The 13,437-nt window shown below is 42.3% G+C and overlaps 2 protein-coding genes across 2 annotated transcripts in view; both read left to right on the forward strand.

The window, feature by feature from the left end:
* Positions 1–45: 45 nt before the first annotated feature.
* Positions 46–2,502, forward strand: foxi3b (forkhead box I3b). The gene is made up of 2 exons (XM_080416233.1): positions 46–814; positions 1,185–2,502. Exons 1-2 carry the CDS (start codon positions 217–219, stop codon positions 1,751–1,753), a joined length of 1,167 nt encoding a protein of 388 aa, XP_080272359.1. The 5' UTR covers positions 46–216; the 3' UTR covers positions 1,754–2,502.
* Positions 2,503–8,352: 5,850 nt separating this feature from the next.
* gabrp (gamma-aminobutyric acid type A receptor subunit pi) overlaps positions 8,353–13,437 on the forward strand; it is a 34,603-nt gene continuing 29,518 nt past the window's right edge. The window contains exon 1 of the mRNA XM_080415791.1: positions 8,353–8,489. The gene's annotated coding sequence lies outside the window, so the exon portion shown is untranslated. The remainder of the gene's footprint in view (positions 8,490–13,437) is intronic.

A 13,437-nucleotide genomic window follows, 5' to 3' on the forward strand; every position in this document is an offset into this window, starting at 1 on the left:
AGATAAAGCAGGTGTGACATGTGACATCTGACACAAAGCAAAGAGCCTACCAGTCCCAGGTAGACAGGACAAAGAGGAGAGAGAAACATTTGGCTCACAGACAGCAGTGCCAAGACCTGCCAAGGACTCTAAAAAAACTCCATTGACAGAGAAAGGAACAGGACAACCACATACAGGCTGAAGGAGAGGTTCTGGATAGGTGAGAACAACCTTACAATGTCTTCCTTCGAGGCCCAGGGTCAGTCTCCTCCACGGTGCGGACCTCAATTTCCCAGCCTGGGCCAGGAACCCCCTGAGCTCAGCATGTACAGCGACTGTTACTACCCTCCTCCCTCGCTGCCGAGCCCCCAGCGCACCGCCCCGACTTCCTATGACCTGGGCGACTACGCCACCTCACCCAACCCTTACCTCTGGTTCAACGGCGCCGGGATCAATGCGCCTCAATACCTGGCCGCCACGGCCCCGCCAGGGAACCCCGGACCCCCTTTTGTGCCTCAGCACTATGGAATGCAGAGGCCTTACCTGGGGCCTGCTGGGGTAGGGGGTCCTGGAGGGGAGCTGAGCTGGTTCTCCCTTCCCTCTCAAGAAGACCTGATGAAGCTGGTGAGGCCCCCCTATTCCTATTCGGCTCTCATCGCCATGGCGATCCACGGAGCACCGGACAGAAGACTGACGTTAAGTCAGATCTACCAGTATGTGGCTGACAATTTCCCGTTCTACAACAAGAGCAAGGCCGGTTGGCAGAACTCGATCCGACACAACCTGTCACTGAATGACTGCTTCAAGAAGGTCCCCAGAGACGAGGACGATCCAGGTATTTAAATTCTTATATAAATTAACTGTTGTTTGACAAACCCTTTTCATATGTTTTTTTTAATCTAGTTTTAAGTGATTCTATAAAATGAAGGCTCTTGTAAAATGAGTCTGGTTTTCTCTCTCTGATATACATTTTCATTATTTACGTTTTTACTGCATTACTACATTCTACGATCCCTTGTGTTTATACTGGTGTCTGGTTTTCTCTCTCTGATATACATTTCCATTATTTACGTTTTTACTGCAGTAAATTCTACATTCTACGATCCCTTGTGTTTATACTGGTGTCTGACACATTGTCTGAGTTAGCCTACTTCGCCCAAATTGCAAAATCTAAACCCTCTCTATTTTACTTTCTGATGTTGCAGGGAAGGGCAACTACTGGACGCTAGACCCAAACTGTGAGAAGATGTTTGACAATGGAAACTTCCGTCGCAAGAGAAAGAGGAAGTCTGACTCCCTGTCCGGTGGGGAGGGGGGCTCAGGAGGTCCCGAGTCAGGCGACAGTGAGAGAGGCAGCCCCAAACACCCTGGCAACCCCGCACTTGACATCTCCCCAACACCCGACAGAATCCCCTCTCCGTCATCCTCTGTCCCCACACCGTGTCTGAGCAGCTTTCTCTCCGAGATGTCTGGAGTGACGGACGGGGCAGCTAATGAGGTCGGGGGCAATGGGCTAAGCAGGCCCCTGCAGGTTAGCCTGTCCATGGACGGGCCTCATAGGTCCACACAGCCTGGGGGCTTTGGTAGTTACTCCCCCAGCTCCGGTGCCCCGGAGTGGGCAACAGCGCTTCCACCTCCCCCTGCACTCTCCTCTTCACCCACTCACTCTTCCCTCACTTACAGTAGCCCCATCCTCAGCCAGTTCAATGGGCATTTCTACCCTGGACTGGGATCAGCAGGAATCCTGTACTCCCGTGAGGGGACAGAGGTATGATGAGACTTTGAGGAGCGAAACGGGAGAGACTTTCAAGCTGTGTGATCTGTCATGAGGCTCTGCTGACAAACACTGTTAAAGAGAGAGACACCTGCACAACACAAACACACACACAAAGATAGTTGTGTGTTTGCGCTGACTGCGACAGTTGAGATCACTATAGCGTGTGACAGTTCAGTAAAGAGGCTCTGATTCCCACAGGAACAGCCGAGTCAGCCGCGACACTTCTCCAACTGACACTCCCTAAATCCCCAACCTGCCTCACTATCAGACCTTGAATCAGCTTGTATTCTAACTTAAGCCTGTCGCTATCAGATCTGACTCATTATTAACAGATCCTCAATCGGATCTCCTGCTGACATCAGGTCATTCCACACTACTATCTAGAGTTTTTGATGGTATCGCCCACACAACGCTCAGACAGCACATTTAAAGGTGTTGCCTAATTACAGTCAAGTGTCTACACAGTATATGTGCCTGATCATTGGAGGATAAGAAAGGAGCCTTTTCTATTCAGTCTTCAGCAGCAGTGGCTAAAATATGCAATCTGATAACAATGGAAACTGAGATTCCCAATACACAATGCTGTTGGTTAAATTTTGTAAATATTTATATGTTGTTTAATGTTTATGAATAGTTTATACAGTCAGCTTGTTGTTAACATTGTGATACAAAATGAGTTTATAATGTAATGCATTGAATGTTCCTGTTTTTGATATGAATAAAATATACCTATTTAAATCCAAAAACGATGCTTTCTTTAAGATGATGGGTTAAGTCATCTACACTACAGTACCACAACCATTTGCAGTTGTTGTTCACAAAGATATGAAATATGATTCCTCTCTGAGCACCGAAAAAAAAGAAGAAAATAACTGACAAAACAGTTGTCAGGAAAGCGATGACCATTGAGAGAAAGAGAGGTACCCGCATGTCAGTGTAACCTGATCTTTCTGTGATGGATGGTTAACTGATCCTGAACTATGAGAATCTACATTCCCCTACTATCCCTTTACCCTGCTTTTCACACTCTTCATCAAAATCTCTCTCCCACCCTCTCTAACACCAGACAAGTGTTGAGTTCCTAAAGAGGGACCAACTGTAAAAACTGGCTTAAAGTGTAACCCTGAGTTCACTGTTTGAAAACACAGTCACGCACAATTTAGTTCACAAGGCTCAGAAAAACTGAGGCAGAAGATGACAAAGGAAAATATTGACAACCGAGAAAGGACTAGTTCAACTACAAAAACACAAAACGCATGTTTCTCCAGTTTATTGACAGAAGTTTATCATATCAACCGCTCACCAACAGAGCACAGCCACATACAGTCTGTCTGATTAGGATGGGGCACGTGGGACGCAAGCCATTGGACTCTAGTAGTGTTTGGTCTGTCATTTTTAATATTGTAGGTTGACTATGCTTAGATGTCTATTTTAGATGTTTTTTTAATTATAATGTGTTTTTTATTTATTTATGTCTCTATGAGAGCTGCTGTAACACCTTAATTTTCCCTCGGGGATGAATAAAGTACCTACCTACCTTCTTACGCAACCCCCTTGCACAAATGTTTTTAGATTATTATATAGGGCAGAACTGTTATAGTTCACCATATACTACTTACTGCTATTTGCAATATGTACATACTTGATTGCTAGTGTATTAATTCTTCTGCTGTTTGAATGAACTGTATATTCTATATATCGTATTCATCCATTTTTCGGTACATTTCTCTTTTTGTCTGCAACAGACAGACAAATATACATAAATAAGCAGGGAGGTTGCAATTCTAAACTGTTTATTTTGTATATCCTTGGTCCCAGGGAAGATGTTTGTCTATATGTTTACTCACCACTGTTGGATATTACACTTTATTACTACAGTACTTACTTTACATGACTTGCCACTAGTAGCCTTAGACCTGTATAATAACTTTGTATTTATTTATTAGCTACTTCTATTATATCTTACAACACTGTATAATTTATGTTGGGCATTACTTGTTGAACAGTCTGGCAGACTGATCTCATTCCCCCCAGATTCGGCACAAACATGGGGATGAATTCATTCTACTATTATGCCACCAAAATGTGGAATGTCCTACCACCAGCCATCAAAAAGTGCGACTCCCTACCCTCCTTCAAAACCACCATAAAAGAGCACCTGTCTGCAATTACAAGTCTTTGCTAGCTTGCCAAAAGAAATTACCCCCCAATTGCTCCTAGTATTGATGATTTCTTGTATAGTATTGTATGACTTTGTATGTCTTGATGAATCTAATACATTCTAGGACCACAATGGAAACAAGCCCTCAGGGCTTTTTGTCTCCACCAGGCCGAAGGCGTGGCAGACACTACTGTATGTTTTGAACCCTGTCCGTCCATCTGTCTGTGTGTCCGTCCGTCTGTAGACAGCTAATCTCCGCCAACGATTTACGTGAAACTGTGCACACCAACTCCCTGGATGCCAGAGCGGAACCTCTGCCCCAAATGTTTCACATGGGCCTGTTATGGAGCCACCAGGAGGCAGATTTTTGCAAAACATTTATTTTGATATTACTCGTACAGATTTTGTCCAAACATCACGCAAATCGGTATAGTCATGTAATCAAGACGGATCTGTCCGATTTTTCATATTCCATCCTGATAGATAGATAGATACTTTATTAATCAGATATCCCATAGCTCATAAAGGCAAGGTTAGTTAAAACACATGGGGGGCACAGGTTAAAACTGAGAGAAGACAAATATAAAAGATATATTATGAAATAAGCATAAAAAAGCATGATTGGCGAATTTCGAACATTGCTGGCCCACAATAACCTACCTGACCTGGCGGAGACCTGTGCTCCGAAGAACACTTTTTCTAGTTGTGTTATCCTTTTAGCGTTATTGTATAACTGTACCTCTGTACTTTTTGCAAACTATTAATAAAGTATTCAGTCAATCAAAATAACTAGGTTGTTTGCCATCCAAGACATGGAAAAACCTGAAAGGTCTCTGATAATCATCTATATTTTGTTTATTTCCTTTTTTGTCTGCAACACATACGTATACAGTATCTACCTCAATAACCCAGGGAATGTGAATTCTAAATTGTATATTCTGTATATCTTTGGCTGCAAATGTGCTCGAGTGTTTTTGTCTGTTTATTCTATATTCGGTGTATTAATTGCTTTTTGGGTGCAAGCTACAGATATACTATTTTATATCCTACCTTAATAATCCAAGGAAGGAGCAATTCTAAATTGTATTATCTCCTTGTCAATAGTCATTCCCTACAGACTTTACCAATGCCTGTGTACTGATACGGTCTTTGCACACCTAGTAGGTTTTTATACGTGATTTATTACTTACGTCTTACTGTATTACTTATTGAAACTGGTAGCAGCACCTTAATCACTTAAACCCTATACTTAGTTGACCGGATTCCCATGGGCTTCATACTAGGCTCCCTCCTGTTTTTGCTCTATACTAGATACGTTAGTACCCCCGTTACCCCCCCCCCCCCCCCACACGCACGCACGCACGCACGCACGCACACACACACACACACACACACACACACACACACACACACACACACACACACACACACACACACACACACACACACACACACACACACACACACACACACGCACACGCACACGCACACGCACACAGCCACACACACGCGCACACACGCGCACACACACACACACAGTTTGTGTAAAGGCAGCCTCACACACACACACACACACATACACACATATATTGTTTGTATTATTATTTTTATATATATACACATACTGCTACATTTTTTTATTATTATTTTTTTTTTTACTATAGTTGCTATTCTTCATTATTATTTGCTGCTTCAATGTTGAGGAACCAAAACCATATAATTTTACTCTAGTGTACTCATACAAGATGTAACAATAACAATCTGGAATCTGGAATCTTCTTGAATCTTGAATGTAAAGTACCAAAGCTGACTGATCATGTAGTAGTAGTCTCTATGTCTCCTTTATTTTCCTGACAAAAGCCAACAAATTGAGGTAATCATGAGAGCCATCAGCTCTATTCCCCACTAGTGTATTTGGCAGAAAAAAACTTTGTGAATGTAAATGAATGTGTTTTAAGTGGGTTAACTCGGTGTGGTCATTGACCAGCACTTTGCATAAATTGTATTTTAATTGTCTATGGTTTCAAATTGGTCTTGCATGTGTTATTTATATAAAGATCAGCCATTTGATAGGTGTCTGCTACCCCTAGGCATCTATTTACCCAGAAACACAGGCAGCATGACCGTCATTTACCCTAAACAGAGAGAGATTACCCCTTCAACCTGCCACACACACACACACACACACACACACACACGCACACACGCACACACGCACACACGCACACAGCCACACACACGCACACACGCACAGACACCCTTCTAATTCATACATAGGAGAAAGCTCAAGTGGAATTTAACATCTTGGCACAAATCAGATACTGTATTTAGTAGTTGGAGGGAATTGGGTCAACCTGGCAGAATTTGCATAACTGATTCCAAAACCTGCGAAGTGGTTGCAAATAATGGATCATAATATCCCGCCATATCATTTTCGTCAGACTTTACAAGCACATCTGATTCAACTTTGTGAAACGTCTTGCCTGTTTCGAGCCATAAACCTCAGGACTCATCTGGGCGACCGTGGGGGTATTGAATTCATATGCAAATAACATGTCTTTTATAGACACAGACTTCACATGGAGGGGCTGTGTTTTCCTCAAGGCTGACATCAGGAAAAGCAGCATGAAGGAAGCAAGGGAAGAGAGAGGGAGAGAGACAGACAGACAGACAGACAGACAAAGAGAGGGAGAGCAAAGACAGACAGGGGTGGTTGGGAGAGAGGGAAGGAGGAGGTAAAGGTTTATATTCTTGTAAAGTATTCAAATGATTCTCTGTCTCAACATGCCATATTTCCATCTCAAATTGTCTTGGCGTTTTGGGTTGTTTGCATTGCCAATTAAGCCCCCCCACACCCCCTCTCTCTCTTACATCTTATTCAAACTCAGGGCTGGCAGGTGAAGATCTGCGGGTTGCTCTTACCTCGTCTATCCCCTATGAGCTCCGACTAGCTTTATCTGCCAACAGAAACATTATAGGGATTTTGTCCCCGAGAATGGCTATTAACAGCAGACATCACCTTCTGCAGACTTATTCAGACAGTTTCAAATCGATGCAAATTCATGACCGTTAATCACTCCATGGCTAGGGGATGACAAGGTCAGGGCAAGAAGGGAGATGGAATTTTCCAGTTAAGAAACGGTAAAACCTGAGGGATTTACCTCGCAGACTCCCTGAAACCAAAGTAATCTTTCGTTCATCCGAACTCATAATACTGAATGCTTTTTGATGTTGTGGAACTCCCCTTCTCTCGCACAGTTTAGTCCGTTAATTATTTGTTCTGAATTTACAGGGTAAAGGTACATCGTACACTTTAAAAAGCAAGCATGTCTCACTTGATATAGTCTCATATTCAATGCATTGTTTGTCATCTTTTCCTTCTAAAATTGGACTCCTCTGCTTGTATAGTTTCATTGTGGGATCAATTACAGTCTCATGATATAGGTTATTTTTGTTTATTGTGTACTGTATACCCTCTTGGCTATCGGATTTTCTCATGACTATAGCAGGCATGATGCTTTAAACCACTTAACCATTTGAGCTGTGAGCTTGTAGATCTGCTGTCTGCTGCCTATAGTAACATATGCTCAAAATTGGGACACCGGGGTTGAAGTGGCTCAAATAAAAGTGGAACATATTGTGGTTTAAAGTGATATATACCTGCATTATGGAACACATTGCTTCTGTAGTAGGCCACACAGAATCCATCAATCATCTGCAAGCTGTACAGGCCTTCCTTGCCTTAGGCAGTAGAATTATTGCTCAACAGAGAGATGCGATTAAAATCTATAAATCCTCAGCTCCACCTGCTGCCTGGCTCGTGGCAGTCTTCCACACACCTGTCGAACTAACGGAACACACACACATATTCTGTGTGTGTGTGTGTGGTGTTTATGATATAAACTTAGAGAACGATTATACCATATCATGGGGGGGTGTGCGTGTGTGTGCGCGTGCGTGCGTGTGTGCGTGCACGCGCTCTGAGATTGGCAGTGAATAAATAATAACGTGCGGGCAAAGGGAAATGTATGTATATTTCCAAAAGTCTGGCGTGTGTTGACTGTTAATGTTTTACTCGTCTTCTCTGAATATGAAAGATGCATAAACAACTAAAAAGTGGCCGCTTTGATTCAGACGACTCTAAGCTGAACAGAAAGAAAGAGCAAACCACCTTGGTGCCACGTCAACCCAAAACACACACACACACACTTTCTGTATTTACTAAAACAGTCATGTCCTATCAAGACTGTTTAGTAAACGGTAGCAGAAGGACGTCGAGCCTGGAGACACGGCGTCATGCCCGCTGCTCGGGGTCAGAAGTGGGCCCGACGTACTCGCAGCCCGCTGTTATGTGTAAACACCCTCACACACTCCTGACACAAGTAAGTACGCAGGTGATGAAAAGGGATCACGAGATTGTCATTGTCATCAATATGCGAGTCATCAAATACCCCTTTCCCTTTTGTCCTCTTCAGAGGACAGTCAGCAAAGACGGTGAATGCTGGAATTCAAACAAATTCTATAGGTTTACAGCATTGCATGCCCTCATCGGCAGAGGGATCACGAACCACGGTAACTAAAATTCTACTTTCAAAATGAACCGTTGTAGCAAGAGAACACACGTCACACATACACACATACATACACACACACCGTCTTGACACAAGTATTTCCTTAGACAATCCTGTCCCACTTGCCAACACCTCCAATATGCAACAATCTTAGTCCATGGAAAATCTCTTTTCTCAAATTCCAATAGGGTCCCTATTAAAAAACAAAACAGTAGTTCCCTTTTTGGAATACAATGCTCTCCAGTCTTCTAAACTCACGGAGTGATCAACGCATCCTAACCATGGCTTATATACACGATTTGGGGAAACGTTAAGTTTAAAGACAAACACAGCGTTGGGTGAGTGTGTGTATATATGAATCACGGCTATTTCACCCTAAAATATTTGCCATGTCAACATGAAGTAAACATGGTGATATGAGCAGGGCCAATGCAGAGAGGGAGGGAGAAGAACGGAGAGGAAAAAAATAAGGGATTTGTTTACTGTACATGTGCTGCACTGTTGGGGCATACAGTATGAGCAATACTGTAGCCTATGGTCTCATCACTCATGTCTTTCTACCCGTTTCATCACAACTTTAAGCAAATGAGCATTTTGAAGACCTACATTCTAACAGGGCTTGCTTTCTACGGGAATACTGCACTGAATTGGATGGATTGTTCATTATTATCTATTGAAAATCAATGGTTGGACCCTGAATCCTAAAAGCTGAAGATTGTGTTACAGTAATGGCACTGACCTTTTAATGGCATAGCTGTGGAGACAGAAAATCAGTAGGTACTTGGGTACCATTCTGGATGACAAAACTACTTGTTGTGCCAACATTGACTTCATCTGCATAAAAGTCAACCAGAGATACTGCACCATTGGCACTAACTTAAATGATCTTGGCCATGTCTTTATGTTAGAGGACAAAAATCCATTCTGGCAGACCCTCGACACCCTCTTCACCAGCTCACAAAATCCTTGATATGGTTGGTTTAAATAGTCAACTTAACTGTCAGGTAGAAGGGTTCTGCTGCAAAAGAAAATGACAATGTGTAACAGACAGTTTATACAATCGCAGGATGTTAGGTGAAAACTTAAAAAAATTGAATTTCAGTAGGTTTGAAAAAATATATATATAGCAGATGAGCTCACAAAGCATCACATCGTGGTTTTATGAGAAAGAAAAGATAGTTTACTTAACAATGACCAGGATTACCCTGATGTTATAAACATGGCAGTTTTAAAATGTTTACGTATTGTAAAGTACTGCCATATAAATAAAATGTCACTTCTATGCACTTTCTTTATATTTTTACAGATAATTTGCATTAAAGGTAGGGTAAGTGATATTTTTGGGTTAAAACAAAAAGTATTCTTTTTAAAGGTTAAAGCACTATATTCTGATAGTAATCATTGCTATAGAGTGTTTGTTCAGTAACAGGAGTCTCCCCGTCTCTCCAGCTCTTTAATAAACAGAAAATACATTTTCTGGTAGGTGTCAAAATCTCAGCCAATCAGGAGAAAGTACCCATTTTTAAGCTTCATTTTTATAGTGTTCCAGTTCTAATCTTGCCTGCTCATTTCTTAGTGTCATCACTTCCAATTTCACTTTCACTTCCTGATTGGATAAAATTGGAAATGAAACTGAAACGAAAATGCATTTTCTGTTTTATAAAGAGCTGGAGAGACATGGAGATTCCTTATATGGACAGGACACTCTATAGTAACGAGCACTATCAGAACATAGACCCATTTTGCAATTATTTGAATAATTGCAAATCACTTACCCTACCTTTAATAATACATTGCAAATATACTAATGGCAATATTAACCAAAGTGTTCTGACAAGAAGTGAAAGAACCCATCTAGTGGTGTTTTTCAGAACTGAACATCACCTTGTGGATTCTCTCTCTCTCTCTCTCTCTCTCTCTCTCTCTCTCTCTCTCTCTCTCTCTCTCTCTCTCTCTCTCTCTCTCTCTCTCTCTCTCTCTCTCTCTCTCTCTCTCTCTCTCAAAATGTAACACACTATCCACTCCAACCCAATCTACCACCATGCACATTGCTATCAGTCGAAGAGACATCAGTCATTAGGCTATATAGTTGATACACAGGCAAGAAAGAACATCTGTATGCAAACTGCAGCTCACGTCAGCTACATTGACTGCCTGATTTATAGGGGGAGAGCGGGGTGTGTTGTGCCCCATTTTGTCTTTTACAGTTACAGGATTACTAAAATACTTACTCAATTATGACAAAAATCTAAACTCAATAGCTAGTATCTGCATGTGAAATGCTGGTGGTGTTTATTTGATTCAATCTCAAATGTAAAAGCTATACAATTTCACTTCAAACCGGATTGGTGCAAAGGAACATTTGGCCCCATCGTCTGGATAGATTGATCCTGTCAGAACGGGTCAGTTGTTCCATTTATTCTAAATCAAATAAATGGTAAACTATTTATTACAATTACAAACTCATAGCACATGTTAAGAAACATGTTTTCTTTGACAAAATGTAAAAAAATAAAAAAAAACGTATATTATTTTTTTATCTAAATATACTGTGTCACAGGAATGGAGTCCTTTGCTCCACAGACAGAATGCCCAGGCACGCCATCTCCCATGCCCACAGCAGGCAGGAGTCGCTTCTAATAAAAATTATGTATGCCTGCCCTATATTAGGTAGGTAGGTAGGTAGGTAGGTAGGTACTTTATTCATCCCCGAGGGGAAATTAAGGTGTTACAGCAACTCTCATAGAGACATCAATAAAAATAAAAACACATTATAGTAATAGAAAACATCTAAAATAGGCATTATGATTGATTCACAGCTTCACAAGTTACTACTGAACAAGGGAACCAGGAGACCTGGTACTGCCAGACCCCTGGTGGTTGAAATCTGAATGGTCGGACTTCGCATGACGTGTGTGCAGAGGAAAAGAGGGACAGGACAGGAAAAGAGGGACAGACCGACCGACCGACCGACCGACCGACCGACAAAGCCTCATGTAGGCCGACCCCCTGGGTCTGGCAAAAATAGAGACTACTGGGGATAAAACCCATTACTTTCAGAGTTGTAAAAGGACATGTACAGTAAATGGTTGTTCCTGTTGTCTTGATGCAGCAGAGTGTCCCGAAAGGGAAGAAAACAGATTGACGTCATTTTATCTTGCATTTTATTGGTTGAAAACAGAGTGTATAACAACCTTCCCCGCTCTCCCTATCCACAAGTTTCCTATAGGGCATGGTGGGCATCACTTCCTGTCGATTTGATCAGGTATCAGGGATCAAATCGACAGGAAGTGATGCCCACCATGCCCTAGGAAACTTGTGGATACTTACTTGGTTGTGCGCTGAACTGCACAGCGCCATGAGTTGTGAGTTTGTAGATCTAATATTTTTGTCACCCAAAATCATCATCTTATACGCGTGGCATACCTTGATCCACAGTTCAAACAAACACTCATAGCAGATCTGTGCTACTGAATGGGAGAATATGTGACGATACATCTGGCTGTTATAACCTCCCTGTAAGGGGCTTGGGGGCCACTATGTGGGTAACATACCATTCCATCTCGTTTAGTCATGCATGCGGTGTGACGCTCGCCCACGCTTATATTATTTGCTCAGGGACAATATACTGTAGGGCTCATTCATTTACATATAAATAAGGCCTTCGAAAGCAGCCTGGAGAGGACTGGCCTGCTGTAGGGGGAGCTGGGGGGGGGGGGGGGTGTAAAAATTGGGCAGGAGAAAGAGTGTGCTGGAAAAGGTGACAACACATAGAAGACGAAGGAAAGAGTGTTTAATCATAGTGACCAAAGGCTTCTTCTGATAGAGGAGCACCTGAGGGAGAGAGAGGATGGAAGGAATAGGGAGAAGGGGGGGGGGGGGGGCTTGTGTTGAGAAAGCATCAAAGTGTGATAACACCACATGTTAAAAGAAAGTAATTTATTTCCTGGCCAGGAATACATTATTTACTGGCATGTGTGGTCTACTGAGGTCTCAGAAACGCGTACATTCTCTCCAGAAGCGGTCTCACAAGGGACCCCAAGTATGATAACAACCAATATGTGGGCAGGAATTCGAAACACATTTTCACAATCAATAGTTAATTAGACCAGCTTACACAAACCCGATGCTTGTGAAACACATGTAGCCTTGAAACCTCAATGCTGTGGTGTTCCATTTCTTCTGAATTTGAAAATATCACACTAAAACCAATTCACCTTTTTCACATTTAAATAATTGAATGAATGAATAATAAGGTTTTCAAACTCAAAACTTGGCTGTTTTTCTAATGCCCGACGAGCAGGGAGATCTCTTTTATGATTATATTTTGTCCCCTCAGCAGAAATATAAAGCATCTCCAACACTAGGAATCTACATATTCAGCACATTCAATGTGACAGTGTCGGCCTGTGGGGCTGAAGTAACTCATGCATGCATCCATTCATCCATGTGATGAGAGTGATGAAGGTGAAGAGCATAACCACAGAGGGTCAGGAATAGTATTGCTCTTTACATGCTTATTGGCCATTTAGCTGACTTTCAAGTAGAAATCATTACAAAACATAGAAACATAAAAAGCTTTTATTTTTTCACAGTCACATGCACAGTCCTGGCTCCTTGGACCGAAATCTTCCCTCAGGGCAACCACTGAATCAATCAACTGGTGCATGGTCATTGGTGCGCTTGTATCCCTATGGCATGTGTGTGTGAGAAGAGGTTTCCAGTGGACCATGTCAGTTAGTCGGTTCCTGCCATCCCTCTGGGGCATCTTGTAGTTCGACAGCAGAGCATCACACACACACACACACACACACACACACACACACACACACACACACACACACACACACACACACACACACACACACACACACACACACACACACACACACACACACACACACACACACACACACACACACACACACACACACACACACACACACACA

The sequence above is a fragment of the Gymnoscopelus braueri genome (assembly GCF_963280865.1).
Source record: "Gymnoscopelus braueri genome assembly, chromosome: 20".
Classification (NCBI taxonomy): Eukaryota; Metazoa; Chordata; class Actinopteri; order Myctophiformes; family Myctophidae; genus Gymnoscopelus; species Gymnoscopelus braueri.

Excerpts from the sequence above, each read along its gene's own strand:
- foxi3b (XM_080416233.1), top strand. The coding sequence starts at position 217 with ATGTCTTCCTTCGAGGCCCAGGGTCAGTCTCCTCCACGGTGCGGACCT. Across the intron at positions 815-1,184 it reads CAGAGACGAGGACGATCCAG|GGAAGGGCAACTACTGGACG; the intron begins GTATTTAAATTC and ends CTGATGTTGCAG.